The sequence below is a fragment of the Scardinius erythrophthalmus genome (assembly GCF_964197995.2).
Source record: "Scardinius erythrophthalmus genome assembly, chromosome: 17".
NCBI lineage: Eukaryota > Metazoa > Chordata > Actinopteri > Cypriniformes > Leuciscidae > Scardinius > Scardinius erythrophthalmus.
Window position 1 is genome coordinate 17,160,449 of NC_138237.1, and position 20,121 is coordinate 17,180,569.

The following is a 20,121-nucleotide window of genomic DNA, read 5'->3' on the forward strand; positions in this document are numbered from 1 at the left end:
GATGCAGAGACATGCTGAGATGGAAGAAAGTATTTTAATGTTTGAAAAATATATACACTTCAGATGAAAGAGCATTTAAATACAAGAACATCTGAATGTGTGATAACATTTTATTGTGCAGTTCAACATTCAATATACAGATTGCTCCAATGCACAACATATTACTGCATAGCATGCTGTGAGTGACTATAAAACATCAATGCGTTTTCTGTACAAATCAATAATGGGTGCAAATCTGTGAGCATTTCAACTGTGAACATTTCTACAGATTGGTGCGCAATTAAGAACTTGCACAAGGACCTTCATACAGAAGTTCAAACTCAATCTTGCTGCACTTCATGGCAGCCATGAAGCACAGACTCATGCTCCGTGTGCTTTGAGTTCTCACAATTTTCAGGCAGTACATTTGCTTCCCATCCTTTGAACAATCTCTGGGGATTTTGCACTCACATGTAGTTGACACTAAGAAGAAAAAGCATTGAAAAAGTGTTATTTCAAGAATTATTTCAATTGAATACAAATCAAAAATGCTTTGCTGCTGAAAGGATATATAACACAAGGGTTCGTAATAAAATCTGCACCTGAGCAGGTCTCCCACTCGTAACAGGTGTCTGAACCACAGGGCTCCTGCACTGAGCTCCGCTTGGATACACTGGCCCTGAATTTGGCCCAGTCCAGACTGCCTGCGTCATTTTTGCACGGTCCATTATTCATAAAGTATAATCTGTCTCCATGACAACGGTCAGCATGAAAAGCACAGAAGGACATCATAATGGCACTCTCCTTGTCTGCGTCGAAAACGCACAAGTCCGCTCTATAATTTCTGCAGGATACACAAATTCATGGTACTTAATGGTCAAATTTCCCAACAGGCCTCAGCATTAATATATACAAATAATTATTGTTCATCCTCAAAACTTGTGCATTTGTCCTCTGGAGTGGGAAAGTCTTAAGCCACCGAAATTACCCAGAACAATTTGTCCCAGGAACTTATTTCGGCTTTAGGAACTTTTAACTGTCGGGAACTCTCCCTCAAGTCAGAGGAAGAGCAACAACCCCAAATTCATAATCCAATATGGCTGCTCAGCACATCTACCATACTGAAACAGTTGTAATATGTTGTTTATTAACATTTCTGTTTGCCTATGTCTCAATAAACTCAGTCGTGCATGTAGACTATCCAACCTCTGGCATTATCTGTGCCGGATTCTGTGTGGTTTTTTATGTTTTTATGTCCATCTTAGATTTCCTGGGATGGAATGCAGGCAACTCGGGTGTGACGTCATTCCCAACTTTGACATCCCTCCTCTGGGGTCAATGGAATGCAGCATTGAAACACCGTCACAAATAGGGACACGTTCATACCTGCATCTCTCTTTGGACATGCAGATGCATTTAGTCCCATCATGTATCTCTCCAAGTTTACAGCTGCTGTCTGGTACAAAGGGTTTATCTGTGGAAAAATATGTTTAACCAAGGAGCTAAAGTTGTTAACATAAATGAATGTCACTTTATACTCAAAGTATGCGGCAATTATTGCAAAAAGCATATTTATTCTGTGAAAGTACCAATCTTGCAGTGTATGTCCTGTGGAATGCTTGGCTCCCAGACAAGACTCTTCCCACACGAGTAAGACTGACGCCCTGAAGGACTCATGCCACTTTCTGAGCAGGCCAGCATGATGTCACTTCCTACTTTATACTCCATTTTGTCAGGGTATATCTTCATGCCATCAGGCACTGTGGGTTTGAAGCAAACGTTTTCTGGAATGATAGGAGAACATATGGAGTGAAAACTGTAAGGGTCAAAATGAGCTTTCAGATCATAAATTGTTTTGTTTTGATATGATATCAGCATTTCTATGGCTTACTAATGCACTGTCCTTTGGGTTTCTCCCAAGTGCCATCCTGCAAACAATGAATGAGCTGGTATCCGTCCAGCTCAAAACCGGTGAAGCAAACAAACTCCTCGTGATCTCCATAATCGTATTGACGTTTGTTGATCTGGAATTAGAAGGAAAGAGTTGGACGTTTGTAGAAGGAAGCAGGAATAAACAGCAACAGGAGAAGATGTGATGTAAAAGTTTCAGCTCTTGTGTCCCCTCACTCTCAGGTGGCTGTTGGCAGGTGGACGGGGTTTTGGACAGCCAGAAGCTCCAGGGGGCAGCTGGCTCTCACGGGACCCTTCAGTCACAAAGTCATCATCATTAATGCACACATTTTGCCTGTGAAAAACAGACAAACAAGAATGTCTCACGTGTCATATTAATTAACGATGCATATTGAAAATGTATTCATGCATAAATTGTTTCATCAGTAAGTTAAAAAGCATTCAAATTCATACATGAGAATGGCTGGACACCATATTGATATTACATTCTTGTTTTTAGATTCAATTTTATTTGTTTGTTAAGCACCGAGATAAATGTCATCTAATTTCGTTGTACCCTGTACAATGACAATAAAGAATTCTATTCTCTATTCTATTCTGATAAAAAAAATAATTATAATTAAACAAAACCTGTCTATGTATAAGCACAGCTGGCAAATGAGAGGTTTGAAACATGATCACATGTAGTCTTGGTCTATATAAAAACTGTTTGCACATTTTACTCTTTGATCTTGCTATGCAATAAGCGTTTGCTCTAGAAATCAGTGTGTGCAAAAGAGCGCAATTGAGAAGAGGTGAGAGTGAGAGAGATAGGTGAGATTGTATGCAAATTGCTAGCTGTAGGCGCTCGCTCCTTAATTTAAAACAATACAAACATTAAGGTAAGAACAAATTTATTTGCATATGACCGCATTCTGACCCCACAGATACCTCTTCTGTAGTCTACAGATAAGAAAGGGCACTTACTCCTGGAAAATAGAGATGGTACACTCCTCCACCTGCTTCTCAAGGCCTTGGCAGGGTGTGCCGCCCCGCTGGGGTGCAGGATTGTTACAGGTCCGCGAACGATGCTTCTTCAAGGTGGCGTCACAAGTACTCCAAGAGCTCCAGCAGCTCCAGCGCCCATCAACTTTGTCTGTGGGATGTAGACAGAATTTTATTACTGGCACGTTATTATTATTGTCATTTTTTTATATATATATATAAATAATACTATGTATAATTAGGAATTAGGAATTATATTATATATAATTACTATAGAATTTTATTTTATTTATATTATATATTAATATTATATTTTGTATATTCTTAGAAATATCTGTATGTCTATAGACATTTTTTTTTTCTCCATTAGTGCAAACATATATTTATAGGAATGCAGGTGAACCTGCAGTGTAGTCTGGAGCTCGTTTCTCGCAGTTTGGTCCATAGGTCCCGGTCTGGCAAATACAAATGCACTCTGTTCCGGAAAGAGCTGGCCGGGCATTGTTGGGGCAGGGGGCACATTTACAGGAGTCAAATTCAGTCTGGTACTCCATCAGCGCCCTATGGAGATGCCGTCTCTTTGTCACAGCACAAGGGAAGCCCCGCACCAAACTCACATAAGGCAAAAGCTAGATAAAATATTGACAAATATACATTAATCTGGTGTTCCTGTTTTCAGTTCATTTGCATTTCTTTTGAATACCTTTTTTTCTATACCCCAGAATATTTGACAGGTTAATATATGACCATTTTCAAATGACATAAATGTTTGTTTCTCCTCCTAACCTCAAAATCTATAACAGTTGGATTGTCTATTGTAGATTTGATCCAGTTCTGGTATGTAGTGCTGTCTGGCGATACACCCCTCTTCTCCCAGGCCAGGGCTGCTGTGTATTCAGCTCTACCTCCTTGCACAGATGTGATGCACTTCTCTGATGCTTTTACAATTGACCCTGAAATGGACAACAGAATTTCAAATTAAGTTTATATAAAATGAAAATAAGCCTTTAGTCATTTAATAGCACATTTGTGTATGTATTACCTTCATATTCGGTTTTTAATGTATTTTTCCCACAGGTGGAGCTATGCGAGACTCTATTATAGAATATAGCGATGATGGTGGAATCCTGACTAATGCAACTGTTCATTTCTGCTTCTGTCAATCCTGGGAATTGTAAGGAGACACCACTGATCAGAGAGCACAGTTGCAATGTATTTCATAAATGAGAGATAAAGTTACGTGAGCTCCACATAGTGTTGCTTTCGTCAACGAAAATTATGACGAAATATTGTCGTCAACGAACCGTTATCACCTGACGAAAACGAGACGAGACTAGACGTAAATGCATGGTCATGTGACGATGACTAAAATACATGTATAATGCAATATCGTTGACGAATAAAAACGAGACTAAATGTGGTTTAAAAAAAAATAAAAACTATGCTAAAATGTCTCTTCATTTTCGTTGACCAAAACGAGACGAGACGAAATGTTAACGTCACGACGAATGAGAGAGTTGTGCGTGAACCCATAGCTTTGTCGGCTTTAAATTCTGGATTGCGATCTGGTCACCCGATTATCAGCGAATTTAACAATATATTACTCCATTAGTTATTCTATTAAAATGTCTCATTGATGTATTTGACACATTCATAATCATTACCTTTGCCGGTTCTTTGTGACAGCTGCATGTCTCTGGTTACATGAACACGTCACCGCATCAGCGCCAGAACATGGAGATTTTATTTTAGAGAATAATCGCAAAACCTATTCGATATCCTATAATTAAATAAACTAATCGAATATCCAAAAATCGTGACTCATCCCTGCATGGAATCTCTTGTTTCTTTTCCCAAATCTTCACTCACGTCACGTCTCACCCATTTTCTAAAGGTATTAACGTTTCTTGGTTCGCTTTTAATTAGGCCTATTATATTCGTATTCTTTACTGTGGTAACGTAGAAAAACGCTGTAGGACAGATGGCCTACATTTGTACTTGCATGTCAAATTCTTTTTAACACAGTTTGTGCTTGTTATATAGACATAGGGCGCGTCAAGTTTAGTTGTAAAGCGCGCTTCACACGCGCGGGTGATTTTTAGTTTCACTTTCTCTGGCAGCGCAATCTCAAACATAGCCTAAATATTTCGGCCTTGTGGAGGATAAAATTCGCTCTTCAAACCAATTTACATCAAGTAGAAAAAACAAAGATATCATAAAGATATCATAAAGAGATCGATATCTTCGTGTTTTCCTGCGTCCCACATCCCTCTCAAAGCGCAGAGTGTATATCACGCGTCTTTGTGTGGAAATATAAAACGAGTTTTTTTTTTAAATAACCCCCCAACCACCGCCGGTAGTTGGTCCATTACCGCGGTGGTAAAAAAAAACCTGCCACCGTCACAGCCCTAAATATAGGCCTACTAAATAGCCTATAATAAGATAGCCTTGTTTGAAATTCTATATTGACTGGGTTAAATAGAATCACATTACTAAAAAGAGACTAAAATACAATTTTCATTGACTAAAACTAGACTAAAATGTCATCAGTTTTCGTCGACTAAAACTAGACTAAAATGTCATCAGTTTTCGTTGACTAAAACTAGACTAAAATGTCATCAGTTTTCGTTGACTAAAACTAGACTAGACTAAAAAGAGTATGAATGTGACTAAAACTAATAAAAACTAAAATGACAGCCTGACACAAAGACTAGACTAAAACTAAAATTAAAACAGGCTGCCAAAAACAACACTAGCTCCACATGACCAAGGTCTCTAATGTTCTTACAATCAGATGATAATGTCTGCTTACCGTAGGTTTTCAGTTCTTCTCGATCATATTGGAAAAGGAGATCATACTTTCCCCCTAATGTCCCAGAGCTGAAATAATGTGTCCCAAACAGCTGGAAGATCTGTCTATAAAGGGCATAGTTGTATTCCAGTGGCAGACTGTTTAGAAACTGAAGGAAAGGGTCTGATAAGTAGAGGTCAGAGGATTTCATTTTGAATGTTGATGTGGCAACAACCTGATGCACCCTGAAAAACTCAGAGTCCTGCATAAAAATAACAAAAACAGATCTTTGTGAACAACGTGTTCAATTTAGATATAAAGACACATTTGTGTACTGTTAGGGATAGAAAAAATTAAATAAGAGTTTGAAATCCCTTACCTTTTGTTGAGATGCTTTCACTGCCTCTTTAATAAAAAGATTTGATTCTTTGGCCAAGACGACTTTTTGGGGTTTGACTTCTTTCACTTGAAAATCTTCAAGATTTTCTACCTAGAATGAAATCAAATAATATTAAAATGTCAAAATCTAATCTTTGATCCATTTCATGTGTTTTGTGTGATTGGAAGATAAAACAATAAATTGCACCTCATATTACGAGTAATTTGATATTTTAGTGATACACCAATGTTGAAATTCTCAAAAAGTCAATAATTATTGTTTTGCCCAATAATGGAAGAATATATATATATATATATACACACTTCTGAACACACACACACATATACATATATACATATATGATGCCAGTGTATTGTGCATCTGTTCTTTGGATGTTATTTGGATATACTTTTTTTTTATATAATTCCATCTAGCAAGTAAAGTATTATAAGCACAAACAGACAGAAATTTGATTTTTCCCACCTTGATTTCATATCTCTCAATGTTGGCAGGGATTCGGTAGTAATTTCTCTTCAGTTTTTCTAGAGTGCATTCACTCCCCATGAATGAGTTGTCCAGAACAGCGCCTCTCATCTGCTCTGCCGCAGCATCAAATCTAATTCAAAAAATAACCTTATCAGTTTTAAGAAAAGCTCAAGCTCAGATGTATTTAGCTGACAACATGATAACATCTCTAGAAGCTTACCATGTCCATGAAGTTGTTTTGCAATTTCAGAAAGCAAATTATCTTTATCTGTAACTCACCCATAACCAATCAGGTCTGCTCCAGGAATGAAAGCAAATCTCCGTTCACTTGCACACACTTTTTTGGTTTGCGCACAGTCTCTCTCGTCAGAGTTGTCCCCACAGTCGTTCTGATTGTTGCACTGCAGAGCAGCATTTATACATCTTCCTTTGAAAGCAATAAAGCAAGTTGGTGATCATGCACTTGTTTTCTAGAGCAAGCATTTAAAAACTGTACATATTTGCTAGATTATAAAATCAATAGACCATGTATCATTAAATCTAATATGATGTGTTGTAAAGATATCTACCACTGTCACAGGTGAACTTCTCTTTACAGTTGACAGGCTCAATCCTACATTCCTTGGAGGGATGACAGGGTCTTTCCTCTGTAAGCGATGGACTACACTCTTCCCCCCCAAACTGAGCCGGCCTCAAAACAGACCTGATTCTGAACTAAACCACACACAATATACACACACTTACTACAGCAGTAGACTATGTTTGAGCAATATCACACTAGCAAGAATGTTGTTGTTCTCGGTTGTAGAATAGTCCCAGCCATGCTGATATTTGGAAAAACTACATTTTCTGCATGTGATATTGCTTTTATTTAGTTGATATTCAGTAACACACATTTTAGATATAATATTGCCATTTAATTTCGAACATTAAATCAAACATATTTTTAACAAATCGATTGAATGAATGAGAGAGTCAATGACTCGCTCAAAAAAACTGCAGCACCATGTTAGAACGTTAGAATAACATTAGAATAACGACAGGGGAACGTTCTTGGAATATTAGAATTATGTTAGAATAACGTTGGGGAACATTCTGAGATTGTTAGAATAACGTAAGAATACCCTTAGAATAATGTTAGAGCAACATTAGGGTAACATTCTACAAACCAAAAACGAACGTTCTATTTCCGTTAAGAAAATTTTCCATGGCTAACCGAAAACAAACCTTAAAAAAGAAAGTTCTGGGAACCAAAAACTAACGTTCTGGGAACCAAAATTGTTAGCTGTTTTGATTACGAGAAGAAGATTACAAGACCATATGAATTACCACCAATATTCCATAAAAATTATGAATTGTCCATTATGATTTCATTGTGACTTTAATAAACATTCTAATACTATGAAAATAGGTAAGGCCACAACACAACTATAATGATAATGGCACAGATTAACAAAATCGATTTTCTGAACAATTTATTGGTGTATAAATGCATAGATAGTCTGCCTGGAATGCAAAAACAAGGACAATCAGTGAAAAGTCCCAATGCTGTTGTGCTGCTGCTGCATTACATTTGCTAGACCAGTCAGATTCAAGGACCCTAACTAACTTTTGCTTAAATATCCAAATAGCTGTGTGTGTTTTACTTACAGATTTTTTGGCACATGGTGAGCACTCTGACCAGGGTCCAAACTCAGTCAGCTGGCAATGTATAGGACAGGCCTCAACATTACACGCTCTAGCCTCATGTGTCTGACACAGCTGGAAACAATTGTTTTTGGTCCAGTGCTCATCATAGCGCACAGCCCTGCAACAACAAATGCACAGTCCACATATTACCATAATAAACTTTAATAAACTTTATCAGAAATATCATGTAAGGTTCAACCTTCCAAAAGAAGCAAGAAAAAAAAAAAAGAAAAAAAAGGTAATCATTTTAGGTTACCTTGTACGTGCTTGGGTTCCAGAGTCACAGGTTTTGGTGCAAAAGGACCATGAACTCCATAGGTAGTGGTCACAGAAACATCCTGTAATGGTGGTAAATGAAGCCAGGCTGCAGAGTAGGACAAGGGGAATGGAAGTACGATCCATAGAGAAGAAGGCCTGTCGGAACTTGATAGCTTAAGGTAAGGGAGAAGGCTAGTAGGTTATACCACCAATGACATTACACATGCACAACTGATTTGTTTATTTCCATAATGATTTTTCAATTGCACAGATGAATACAAATGAGGTATTCTGAAAGAATGTTATCTTTAGTTTATGTAAGCAGATCAGAGGGTTTGAAGTATGGAATACTATATGGACCATCTTTAATATATTGAGTAAAAGTGCTCAAAAATAGTGATAAAAGTGGTTTATAATGGTTTATGATTTAAACAAACAAAAAAATTTAATTAAATACTGAATAATATAAAACTTTTAATATTAAATATATATCATGGTACCAAACCTAAACCTAATCTGACAAATTTGGATATTAAAAACTGATTTCAAATAAATCCAACAATTAAATCAAGACCTCACCACAGAGAGTTTCTTGAGAAGTTACAGAAACCTAATAGTACCTGAGCTTGTGGGTAATACTCACATCAATTTCAGACTCCTCCAAAAAGCATGTAAGCACACTGTCACGTCTTATTCTCTGTGTCTGTTCGCAATATGAGTAAACATCAATATCAGCAAAACAGTGGCACAATCCGCTGCACTGGAAAAGTTACTCTTGTGACCTGGTTGAATTTTCTTTCAGCGTTCTCTCTCAACGCTCTTCAGAACTTGTCCATCCCCCTTTGCTTTCCAGTAAACCCTTGCAGCTGCAAGTTTTCACTTTGACACTTGGCTTCTGCTTTAGACCATGGGAATGTGGACAGAGAGTACATGGATAACATGTTATTACAGGAGAGTTATTGCCTTTCTCCATGCCAAAATAGAGGTTGCTTTTGTACTTTATCCTATTTTTTCATAATTCATAATAAGCATAACTTTTTTAAAACATCATTTACTGTAGGTCTTTAAGAATTTCTTAAAGACCCATGGTGAAAATCAAGTTTTTAATGTTATAAGTCTATGTGGTGTTTTTAATATGCTTTAAGACACACCATGTGCAAATTCGTCAACACCATTGCTACTGATTCTCTTCAAAACTCCGTGAAACAAAGACAGTCTCAAAAACGCGGTTTGAAATCGCTGGTGTTTCTGATGACGTCACAAACTACCTTGTAACCAAACACGTCAACGTGCCAGCCAGGCTTTAGCATATCATTAACAGCAAACTAGCAGGAGTCTGGAGAGATTCCAGGTTATCCCGGTATTTTAGGGTACCCTGGAACTGGGGTCTCCCAGTTTTTGCTTATATGGAAAATAGTGTAGAAATAGCAATATAGTGGGTGTATGATGTATATTACGATGTTATGATGAACTATGCCTTTCTCCACTGACGTTCTGAGTTGTTCAAAGCGTTTCTGATGATTGTTAGAGGGCAGCTGCCTGACTGAGATGGCGAACGGGAACATGGTTTGTGTAACATTAGCAACACATTATTAGCTGTTAGTTTGAAAACATAGTCAAGCAAAAGGCTAATCATATTAATTAACGTTATGTGTCTGATGTTGTAATAGCGATACCATTGTGCAGTTTACCTTAGTAAGCTGGCTGAGTGAATCTGTGGGCTGGCGTGAGTGGGGGCGGGGCTAATTAGCATATTCATTGATCCGCAAGGATGTAGTTACATTCAAGCTATTTTAAAGCATGGGGAAAAAACGTTAAAATATGTCATTTTGGTGATCAAACATGAGTTTTAAGGAATACAATTATTGACTACAAGGGGACTTTAAAAGGTTTCATTTTATAGCCAAAAAACTGGATGTGAATTACTGAAGGCTACAATAAAACAAACAATTACAGTAAAAAAAAAAAAACTTTATTATCATTATAAAATGATGTATAGCTTATAAGAGCTGTAACTATGCATAATTTAGACACCTGACATAAAGAGCAAAAATCATAATGCAAATTCTCATAAAACTGGGATATGCATTCACACAAACCTGATGTCTTTAATTGATAAATGAAAAATAAATCATTAAAATCATTTATAATAAATACAATGTTTTATTTACAATTATATGTACTATGTACATTGTGATTTTTACTGTTATATTTGTTTCAAGCTTAGAATGAAATAGCAATGGCTTTAGTGCAGAGCATTCTTGTGCCCTTACAATGAGTGATATAATTTTTTACAACATTATCCCTTTATGGAAGACTAAATTAAAAGCATTGCACAGTGGCTAAATTTATATAAAAGAAGAAAAAGCAAGTAGATGAAAAACACCAATCCTATACTTCTTTCACTTACTTTTTTTATACAATCATATGGTTTCACAACACATGACAAAGAATGAACCTTTCGGTAACTAAAAATTGATTTTGCTTATGAACTCAGCAGACAGGGTTTTGAGTCAAGGGAATTCTGTCCTCCAACAAGTGATTAAGTATTGACACTGTCCAGGGACAAGTTACATCAGCGAAACAGTTCCAGAGACACGAAGGAGACGAGTGAAGCGCTAATTGATCAATGATCAGAAAAGAAGACTTGAGAGTACTGAAGGTTTAGCCAGACACAAGGCAACAAAGCCCGGAGAATCGCCTCTTCCTCTGCCTCACCAGTGGATAAGGAGTCAGATTTAGCAGACTGCTGTCATCTACACGCAGGAAAATAAATACATAAATACTTTTCTAGCTATTTGAGATTAGAGGGTATAAAGAATCCATTACAGTACTAGAATAAATCTGTTTGAGACTCACCTTGATTTTTCAGCGGCAAAGGCATTGTCTCCCTGAGTTTGCTTAGAAGGTTTCTCATTTCTCGCATATCACTGGAAGAAATTTCACAACACAGGACATTAACTAACAGTCAAATGGATATTTAGTACAGTATTTAAAGACCTCTTTTTCGCTTTAACCCCATTTTACACCAATAATACCACAAATTGGTTGACAAGCATTTTATATGTACTATTTAAAAGTTTGGGGTCACAAATTTATTCTTGTGATGGCAAAGCTGAATATGCTGACTTGGTGCTGCACAAGAAACATTTCTTCTTACTATCAATATTGAAAACAATATGCTGCTTAATATTTTGGTGAAACCTGTGTTTCCTTTTTTTTCAGGTTTTTTTGATGAATAGAAAGTTCAAAAGAACAGCATTTATTTGAATTAGAAATATTTTGTAACATTATTAATGCCTGTAAAACTGTATTTTTTTTCCCATTTAATGCATCCTCAATGAATAAAAGTTAAAAAAAAAATCTTACTGACCCTAAACCCTTGAACAGTGTATATATATATATATATATATATATATATATATATAGTGATTATTTAGTAAAAACATTTAAATATTAATTTAAGGTATAATAACAATAATTATAAATCAGTAGTTTTAAATTGGGTCGTTATTCTTTTTCTTATTTGAGTACATATTGGGATTATAGCTCATTCCCTTCAAAGGTTTACAGTCTTGTACCTTTGTCTTTTTCTCAGATTTTCAAATACTTTTTGATAAAATCAAAGTTTGTCATTTGATTCATCTCAGTGGTTTGCTTCATTGCTTACATCTCCTTAGTGAAAAATTGTTTGAAATCCCAATGGAGAAAATGAATAGGAAAAATTATTTCATTCTGGCATTCCTAATCCATTCTTTCTGTTTTTCATACCTCTCTATGTTCTCAATGTCTGTGCACACGACCCAGGATTCCTGTGGAAAATCTACAGGTGATGATGAACGATCTTCCAGCATCGGCACATCAGAGCTTTCGTCTACCCTGCAGTCCATATTTGCTTCAGGACACACATCATTTCCTAAAGTGAGTGAAACAAAACAGTGCAAGATAGTTATACTTTGTTTTGCTAATAGAAAAAACAGATGAATTGTCAAAGAAGCTGTTTTATGTATTTATTGTGCCATCCCCGCCACCTTCAGACTGTACTTCGTCATGCAGTATATTAGCTTTATGTACTCATGTCTGCTAATGTAAAGAATCTGCTGTCCTCTGCTGGCTGTCATTGACACAACACCTTTCCTATGGAGCTGCAGAACACCCAACAGACACATAGACTTGAGCATCTCTGTAATGTACATCTCCAGGCAGCACTGAAGCTGGATGAACAACCTGCATATTTCTGGGTGGATTTCACCATCCTCTGGCCTAAAACAAGCATAGAGAGAAAAGCAGAATCCATATCAGCTGAGCTTCATGACATCCTACAGCCACATCTTCAAAACTACATGGCTATTCTAACATAAATGCTTACCCATAGATTGCAACGAGGTTTTGATAGGCAGCCTGGGCTACGGTGCATCCTTTAATTCGAGTCCTGTGCATCTGTGCCCTTAAAGAAGGACAGTCGATTGTATTCTCCCCTATGGAGATGACCTGCTCACGATGGAGGGCCACAAGAGTGTTGAACTCCTGAACGGTCTGAAAATGGAGACAAATCCTTCTCAGTCTATTTTTAGAAAGTGAATATGTATATTCCTTCTGGAAAACTCGGATTAAGCAGCCGGCTGTGTTTTGGAACATAGCTGGTTTGGTTGGTAGACCATCTTGGACCATCTTAAGTCAACCTGGCATTTGAAACATGGTAGCTGGTTGATCATTTTTGACTAGAGAGAATCCAGCCATGTTCCAAAGCACAGCTAGCAGCTTAAACTGGATTTACCAGCAGGGTATAAACACGAGTTTAGCTGCATTATATATATGCCACATAGCAACACATGGGATTGTGAGGATGTAATTTCTAAATAATGGTGCAATATGAAAACACAAACGGCGAGTGATAAACATTATAAAACCAATCATTTATCTTATAATCAATTCACAAACAGAGACCCAATAATTATTCATGTTTCAATACATTACATCCGTACAGGCTTTTATATAGTATGGGCTATACTGTAATTATCCGTAGCCTACTGGTAAATAGCCTGTTTGACAGTAATTTTAATGTGTAGACACAAAAAAAGCCTATCCAAAAATAGCACCCGTAGAAGTGACAGCAGTTGTTCTACCGTACGCTCACCGTTCTACAGTCATCCATCGCCCGCTGAGCTCTCCGCGAGCTCTCGGTGCTCTCCCGGCGCTCCGGATCCCTCATCGAAGACTTGCCGATTTGAAAAATGTTGCTTGCGGATCTGGGGCGGTTCTTTCGCCCGTTCGGTGCAGAACACATGCATACGCATCCACGAATAAAAGCACCTCACTGAGAAAATGTCTTTAATCAGTCTGTCCTCGATTCAAGGGTGAGGTCGATCCTTGAATGAGGGTTGTTGTTTCTCTGCCGTCGATGATTAGAGTGATGTGACAAAGCCGAGCGAGCGTCCGCGACGCTTCCTCTGCATCTCCGCACCAACAGGCGAGTCACCTTCACCTCTGTGGAGGGCCGAGAGCGGCTTAACTCCACACAGCTGCGGGCTTCGATGAGGGAAAGGAGATGTTCACGATTTTATTTGTTAACGCCGTCTCAAACACACGGAATATTTGCTTATTTATATTCTATGTTATCAAAAGAACGACTGTCCATCAAAAAACTATCTGAAACGTTAGTGTTTGGTAAAAAACTAGACAGCTATTAGAAAACACTATGTAGGTAAATTCTTATGTCGTTGCAAAAAAAAAACATATTGAAATGTTAATAATAATAATAATCCAATTAATGGAATTATTAATTAATGGATAGAAACACTCTACCTGTTGTAACAAAAACTTCCCTGTAACATTCTGGAAACGAGTTTATGGTAAAGAAAAAAAAAGAATGAATGTTTCTACAAGATTAAGAGTTGGTTCCCTCCAAATGGGAAAAAGCATGTTGTTCTCACTTAGAAATGAAACAAAGAAATACATTCCCAAACTTTGCTTTGAGATACAGGAATGGGCTGTCATGCTAGGTCATTGCCAAATTAAATTATAATCTCATTCCCATAGATTGAATTGACACAACTACTAATGTTCTCAAACTTTTTACTGTCTAAAAGAAGCCATATTGTACAACATTTTTTTTTAGTGGAAGAAACCTGGGTTCTCGCTTTAGACAAGCAACTAAATGGCTCTAACTAATAGCAACATAAATAAAGGTAACTTATAAAACTGTACAAAGAGACTAAGCATTATGCCCTCCCTGAATTATTGCTTTTTTTGTTTTCTAATGCATTATAATACTGTTTACAGGTCAAGCTGGCAGATGATATTAGGCAACAGCTAAACGTGATATCTATGAATTGCACAAACCCTGAAAGACCTAAACTATAAATAAGCACACAGTAAGAAAAACACCTTAATCATTTTTCATCATATCTGTAGCTACATTGAAATAAAAGTATGAGGCACTTGATGAGATGTCCACCGTCAACATTCATTTGTCCAGCAACAGCAAAATGAGATCTAATCCTCCATTCATTAGATGAGGAGGAAGTAGCAGAGGCCACATAAGATGATGAACGCCATCAACCAGTGCAGAGAGTAGATAGAGATGATCACAAAGTCAATGTCAAATGGCCAACCCCACATGTCCCCCAGATCCAACGCATCCAGGCCAAATGCTCTGTGGGGAAACTGCCAGCGACTGGCAGGGCCTCCGTGTCTCGGAAACCCTGAAATAACAAAGACAAAGGAATTAAGTGGGCAACTGTAATTTAAAATCCTTGGGTCTTGAAGAGATGCTTATGCAAATGACATATGACCAACCCCAAAAGATGCGAAAACGCTTTGGACAGTTGGGCAGGGGCCATTTCGAATAGTTGATTTTCTGAAAGGTCTCATGTCTTGAGCGATATACTTTTGGGAAGCACGTCTTTGTAGTTTGATTAAGCTCTGAAACAAACAAACAAAAAGTATTAGGTGGTTAGATAAAGTTTAGATGCACTGAGAGAGAAAATGGACTTTATCTGTTCCACGCACCTTCCTGAAAGAGAACATGGGATATAAGGGTCCTACAGAGGGGACACGGGGTACTGCTTGGCCGATTCTTGGCCAGAGTTCTCAAACAGGGCTCACAGAACACATGACTGCAAGGATGGCACTTGTAGGGGCTGTAATATACGTCTAAACACACGGCACATGTGTATCCCTCTCTCTCTTCATCATCGCTGCCTGTTAGGTCCCACTTCATAGCCTGATAGTTAGAAGTAACACAAGAAGACACAAATAAATCATCACTGAAGAACAGATGAATTATGTTTATAATAAAAAAACATACATTCAATTCATTCTCTGTGTAAAAGATGTGACCCACCGGTTATCAAAAGAAGAAAAATTCTCCAATAAAATGACACCTGCTGCAAGAGCCATGTGCAGCTGTGAACGGCTTATTAAGATCCTCAGGATTCTTGCAGCAGCCTATTATGTGGATTTATGCCTGTCTTGATCCACGGATGTATTATTGACATTTTGCCAAAACTCGTCAGTACAACACAGCTCCTCGTTCAATAGCCCACATTCATTTCTTGCTTATCTGACACTTATCATACATTAAACAAACTAGAGCTGTGTACCATTCAGAATAAAGGAAGCAAACAGAATGCATACTTTTGATTCAAATGTTACAAGAACAAAAAAATGAAGTAGATTAAAGAACTATGAGATGTTACTGTAGCTCATACAGTAGAGCATGGTGCTAGCAATGCCAAGGTCATGAGTTTGATTTCCAAGGAATGCATGAACTGATGAAATGTATATATTAAATGCAATGTTTGCACTTTGGATAAACACATCTGACAAATGCATAAATGCAAATATAACTATAAAGTTTTAATGAGAATGAGAATAGGGAAGTCCACATCACAATTATAATGATAACACCACATCACTTTCAGGACGTTTTCCCAATTGGAATCCACCTGACTTTAAAGATCTCGAGAGTTTAAAAAAGCAGACGACATAACTGCAGCATTACATAGCTTATAATAAACACAACATTATTGGGCATTGGTGTGGATGCTAATGTAGTTATAATTACAGTTATTTTACATTTATCGTTCTCGGTGTAAATGGGCATTTAATATGGAACACAACGTATACCATCTGTGTCATTTTTAATAATACATTTTCAGTTAATTACCCATAAAATTGTGGTTTATATATGTTATGTACTTCTGTATGCTAAAAATGTCTTCTTTCAAAAAAGAATAATAGTTATGTCTGTTTTCTAATCATTTGAGAAGAAATGTATATCAGGGAACAAACAAATATGCATAATTATTCAAAATTAATTATTTATGTTTTGTCACAAAACTTGTTTTGGACAATGAAATATTTGTATGACTATAAAGTCTGTGTAGAGAGAATGGTGTCGTCTTAGCGGCCCCTAATTTAATAACAAATGATCGGTGCGACGGAAGCAAATTAATCAAAACTAACTTTAGCTGGAAAATAACTTTATTAAAGAACCGCTATAAAGCCAAAACAATCTGTTACCTTAAATTATATGCTTATCTCTGTAAAGCTGCTTTGAAACAATCTACATTGTTAAAAGCGTTATATAAATGAAGATGACTTGACTTTACTTGACTATATATTGAATTTCTTTGAATGCAATTAAATAATTTTCAATACAACACCTGTCGGGGGAGCCATATTGATTTAAATGAATTTAACAAAGCCAATTCTTAAACTCTGAATATTGCCCAGCCTTGCTAGATAGTTATTAAATTCACAAATAGGAACAAAGCAAGTCAGACTTTGGCACTCGCCATGACTTTAAAACATCTCACCAGATCTTTTGCCTCCTGCTGTCTCTGAATCCAGCGTTCCTTCTTCCTCTGCTTCCTTCTTAGGCTTTTCAGGCGGTTTTTTTCTCTCTTGTTAAGCTTTGTCTCTACATTGGGTAAGATGTTTCTGAATGGCTCTTCCATCAGTCTGACGCCCTCTGGATCAACTGCTCTGTCCAGAGAAGTTCTACTCTGGGGAGCAGAACCCATACGCTGTTCCTCTAAACTCTCCCGATAATCATACAGCTGTAGTGACAATTCAGGAGGTAAAGGAACATCTGTGCCTCTCTCAACATTCTCAAGAATTTGTGGCTCTTCACTTGACCCAACCTCAAGTTGAGTTTCAGCAGAGACTACATGAGATACAGGACAGGAGAAGCTGAGGGTTGAGGAAGGAGAGGGAGCTAAGCTCATTGTCTGAGGGAGAGACTCCACCTCAATGTTCCTCCTTCTAGTATGTTCTCTAGTCCTTCCTGGTCTTGTTAAAAGAACTAGAGGTTTTAGATCCTGATCAACACGACTTTTACTGAGATGCACAGTTGTTTCATGTCCACAGGTGCATTTGGAACAATTTACAAAATTAAAGCCTCCTAAGCGAGCTCCACAGTACTGGCAGTTTAATTTCCCGACAGTCCAATTGACCTGTGAGAAGGGTACATTTTATCAGAATAGATAATTCCTTTTCCAGGTGATTGTCAATAGTCCAAATTGCATAAGTTAAAAACAAATAGGGTTGCAAAATTCTGGGAATTTTCAAAGATGGAAACTTTCCATGGGAATTAATGGGAATTTAAGGGAATTAACAGGAATTTAGGGGAATAAACGGGAATAAACTGGGAATTTTCATAGTTGAAGGTTGGCTCTTCATAGGGAACTTAAATATAGTTGAGGAAAGTATATTTTAGCATAATCTTGACTAAAACAAACAGATGCCATTCAAATACACTTGAATATCCATGCCATTCCTCAATCACATAGCACACTGCTTACTGCATGGCTGAGACCACACCCCCTACTGGCACTGTGCATGCCTCCATCACATGTACAGAAGCTCAAATCACAAGACTATTGAAGGCACACATTTGAGCCTGTGGACTAAAAGTGAAGTAAGTTTTGATGATATTATGGGGAAATATATTTATTAAATGTTTAAATTGCAAATATCACATAAAAATGTATTTATATAGAAGATAGCAAGCTGATAAGTTAGATGCTAAATAAGCTAGCATAACTTTATTTACCACATAAGTAGGACTGGGCGGAATGACGGTATATATCGTTACCGCGGAAGAAAATGTCATCCGTAACAGATTTTTTTTTATTCTGTGTATACCACAACATGTAAATAAGTAGGCGTGGTTAACTCACATGCAGTGTGCGTGAGACTGAGACACTGATATTTGTCAAAGAAACATGAAGAAAGACCAAGAGGAACCTTAAATAATGTATTTATCCGTCTCTTATGTGTACAGTTACTTTCAGAGTGGACGCGCAAGCGGTTGCCGTGGTAATGAATATTTCCAAAATTCCCCAGCTTAACTTCCCATGGAAATTTACCGGAAAGTTTCCGGAAATTTACCGGAAATTTTCCACCCCTTTGCAACCCTAAAAACAAATACATGCAAATTCTGTACCTGACCAACACTTGACAAAATCCAATCTGGCAAAGATTCAACATTTAAATGCCACACATTGCATGTGGCTGCAGCCTCTCTTGATGTTACCACCTGTAACAACAATATATATCACTTATATTTAACTATATATAAATGTCACTTCAAAAAAATGTAATCAATGATTTTTACATGAATGAAGATCTTTAACCATTCCCAAATTGAGATATTTTACATTTACCTCCTTTAAAAAAATAGATAGTTTTAGATCATAATTCACCCACCTTGAGGAGACTGGTTGAGTCTATTAGACATCTACGGCACTTTCTGCAGCGAAGGTTTGTTGAATCTTCAAGTGTCCTTGATTTATCCTGTTCTTCATTCTGTTAGAAATGTGCAGTGGAAAAAATATTATATTTTTATACCTCTACAAATACGTAGATGAGGACCGCATGCAACACAATGCATACATAAAGAGTTGATTGTTGTAATGTAATATCCTTGGTTGTCATCACTGTATGGCTTCTTTAATATGCCTTTTTCTACATATTAGAAAACTTTTGCTTGACCATAAAACAGGCCAATACAATCTCGTTGCCAGAAACAACACCAAAATTCGTACAACTTAAATAATATGTGCTGCATTTAGTAATTACCCTCTCACTTAATTTTACGTCCAGTTTGTACAGACGTAAACAGTATAGTTTTCTCAATAAACAGTGATAGTTCCTGTCCTGGCCGGTGTTTTATAGTCATTATTGTGCAAATACTTTCTGTTCGACTAATTTAAACATTTGGTTCACGTACGTACAAAAACATGTCGTACCACGAAAGAGGTAGCCATTTTCTTCGACGGAATTTCTGAAGAGTTCCTCAAGATGTTTGGCTAAAAGGCTAAAAACAACAGACTGGCTCTGTACTGCTCTGAGTACAACTGCCTTCACTACGGAAGCCGCAGAGGGACAAAACCGTCTCGGATAAAGACACGGGTCTGTTAGGCTACTGTACGCTCATACCTTTTTACAGTCTATGGTTCATACACGATATAATTAAAGAGTTCTCATTCATAAAGTCATTCGCTTATTTATTTAATCATTCAAGATCTCCAAACCTAGACCAAATTCACAGTACCGGTCAAAAGTTTGGAAACATTACTATTATTAATGTTTTTGAAAAAAGTATCTTATGCTCATCAAACCTGCATTTATTTGA

At 37.1% G+C, this 20,121-nt stretch overlaps 3 protein-coding genes across 4 annotated transcripts; all 3 read right to left on the reverse strand.

Annotated features, from left to right (window-relative positions):
* Window positions 1–15: 15 nt before the first annotated feature.
* Window positions 16–9,394, reverse strand: c6.2 (complement component 6, duplicate 2). Its single transcript, XM_081390599.1, has 18 exons — window positions 9,121–9,394; window positions 8,476–8,650; window positions 8,181–8,337; window positions 7,100–7,244; window positions 6,810–6,957; window positions 6,528–6,660; window positions 6,045–6,155; window positions 5,687–5,927; window positions 3,917–4,039; window positions 3,661–3,827; window positions 3,278–3,503; window positions 2,857–3,025; window positions 2,107–2,224; window positions 1,871–2,003; window positions 1,569–1,763; window positions 1,366–1,453; window positions 582–823; window positions 16–462 (listed from the first exon to the last, which is right to left on the reverse strand). Exons 2-18 carry the CDS (start codon window positions 8,619–8,621, stop codon window positions 281–283), a joined length of 2,724 nt encoding a protein of 907 aa, XP_081246725.1. The 5' UTR covers window positions 8,622–8,650; window positions 9,121–9,394; the 3' UTR covers window positions 16–280.
* A 1,035-nt stretch (window positions 9,395–10,429) lies between these two features.
* rgs7bpb (regulator of G protein signaling 7 binding protein b) lies at window positions 10,430–14,055 on the reverse strand. The gene is made up of 6 exons (XM_081390606.1): window positions 13,615–14,055; window positions 12,847–13,013; window positions 12,610–12,740; window positions 12,249–12,393; window positions 11,337–11,407; window positions 10,430–11,233 (listed from the first exon to the last, which is right to left on the reverse strand). The coding sequence occupies exons 1-6, from the start codon at window positions 13,762–13,764 to the stop codon at window positions 11,142–11,144; spliced, it is 756 nt and encodes a 251-aa protein (XP_081246732.1). The 5' UTR covers window positions 13,765–14,055; the 3' UTR covers window positions 10,430–11,141.
* A 232-nt stretch (window positions 14,056–14,287) lies between these two features.
* Window positions 14,288–19,969, reverse strand: rnf180b (ring finger protein 180b). 2 transcript variants are annotated; one of them, XM_081391281.1, is made up of 7 exons: window positions 19,736–19,969; window positions 19,194–19,292; window positions 18,931–19,023; window positions 17,300–17,938; window positions 15,489–15,702; window positions 15,276–15,401; window positions 14,288–15,181 (listed from the first exon to the last, which is right to left on the reverse strand). In XM_081391281.1, the coding sequence occupies exons 1-7, from the start codon at window positions 19,751–19,753 to the stop codon at window positions 14,988–14,990; spliced, it is 1,383 nt and encodes a 460-aa protein (XP_081247407.1). In that variant the 5' UTR covers window positions 19,754–19,969; the 3' UTR covers window positions 14,288–14,987. The 2 variants fall into 2 exon arrangements, with proteins under 2 accessions (XP_081247407.1, XP_081247406.1); XM_081391280.1 differs by having other exon boundaries at window positions 14,313–15,181; window positions 19,721–19,904.
* Between the last annotated feature and the right edge of the window lie 152 nt (window positions 19,970–20,121).

Excerpts from the sequence above, each read along its gene's own strand:
- c6.2 (XM_081390599.1), bottom strand. The coding sequence starts at position 8,621 with ATGGATCGTACTTCCATTCCCCTTGTCCTACTCTGCAGCCTGGCTTCA. Across the intron at positions 2,225-2,856 it reads ACCATCTCTATTTTCCAGGA|GCAAAATGTGTGCATTAATG; the intron begins GTAAGTGCCCTT and ends TGTTTTTCACAG. Across the intron at positions 824-1,365 it reads ATGTCCAAAGAGAGATGCAG|AAATTATAGAGCGGACTTGT; the intron begins GTATGAACGTGT and ends TGTATCCTGCAG.
- rgs7bpb (XM_081390606.1), bottom strand. The coding sequence starts at position 13,764 with ATGTGTTCTGCACCGAACGGGCGAAAGAACCGCCCCAGATCCGCAAGC. Across the intron at positions 12,741-12,846 it reads AACCTCGTTGCAATCTATGG|GCCAGAGGATGGTGAAATCC; the intron begins GTAAGCATTTAT and ends TGCTTGTTTTAG. Across the intron at positions 12,394-12,609 it reads TCTGCAGCTCCATAGGAAAG|GAAATGATGTGTGTCCTGAA; the intron begins GTGTTGTGTCAA and ends CACTCACTTTAG.
- rnf180b (XM_081391280.1), bottom strand. The coding sequence starts at position 19,753 with ATGGCTACCTCTTTCGTGGTACGACATGTTTTT. Across the intron at positions 19,293-19,720 it reads TCGTGGTACGACATGTTTTT|AATGAAGAACAGGATAAATC; the intron begins GTACGTACGTGA and ends CATTTCTAACAG. Across the intron at positions 15,182-15,275 it reads GCGTTTTCGCATCTTTTGGG|GGTTTCCGAGACACGGAGGC; the intron begins GTTGGTCATATG and ends TTGTTATTTCAG.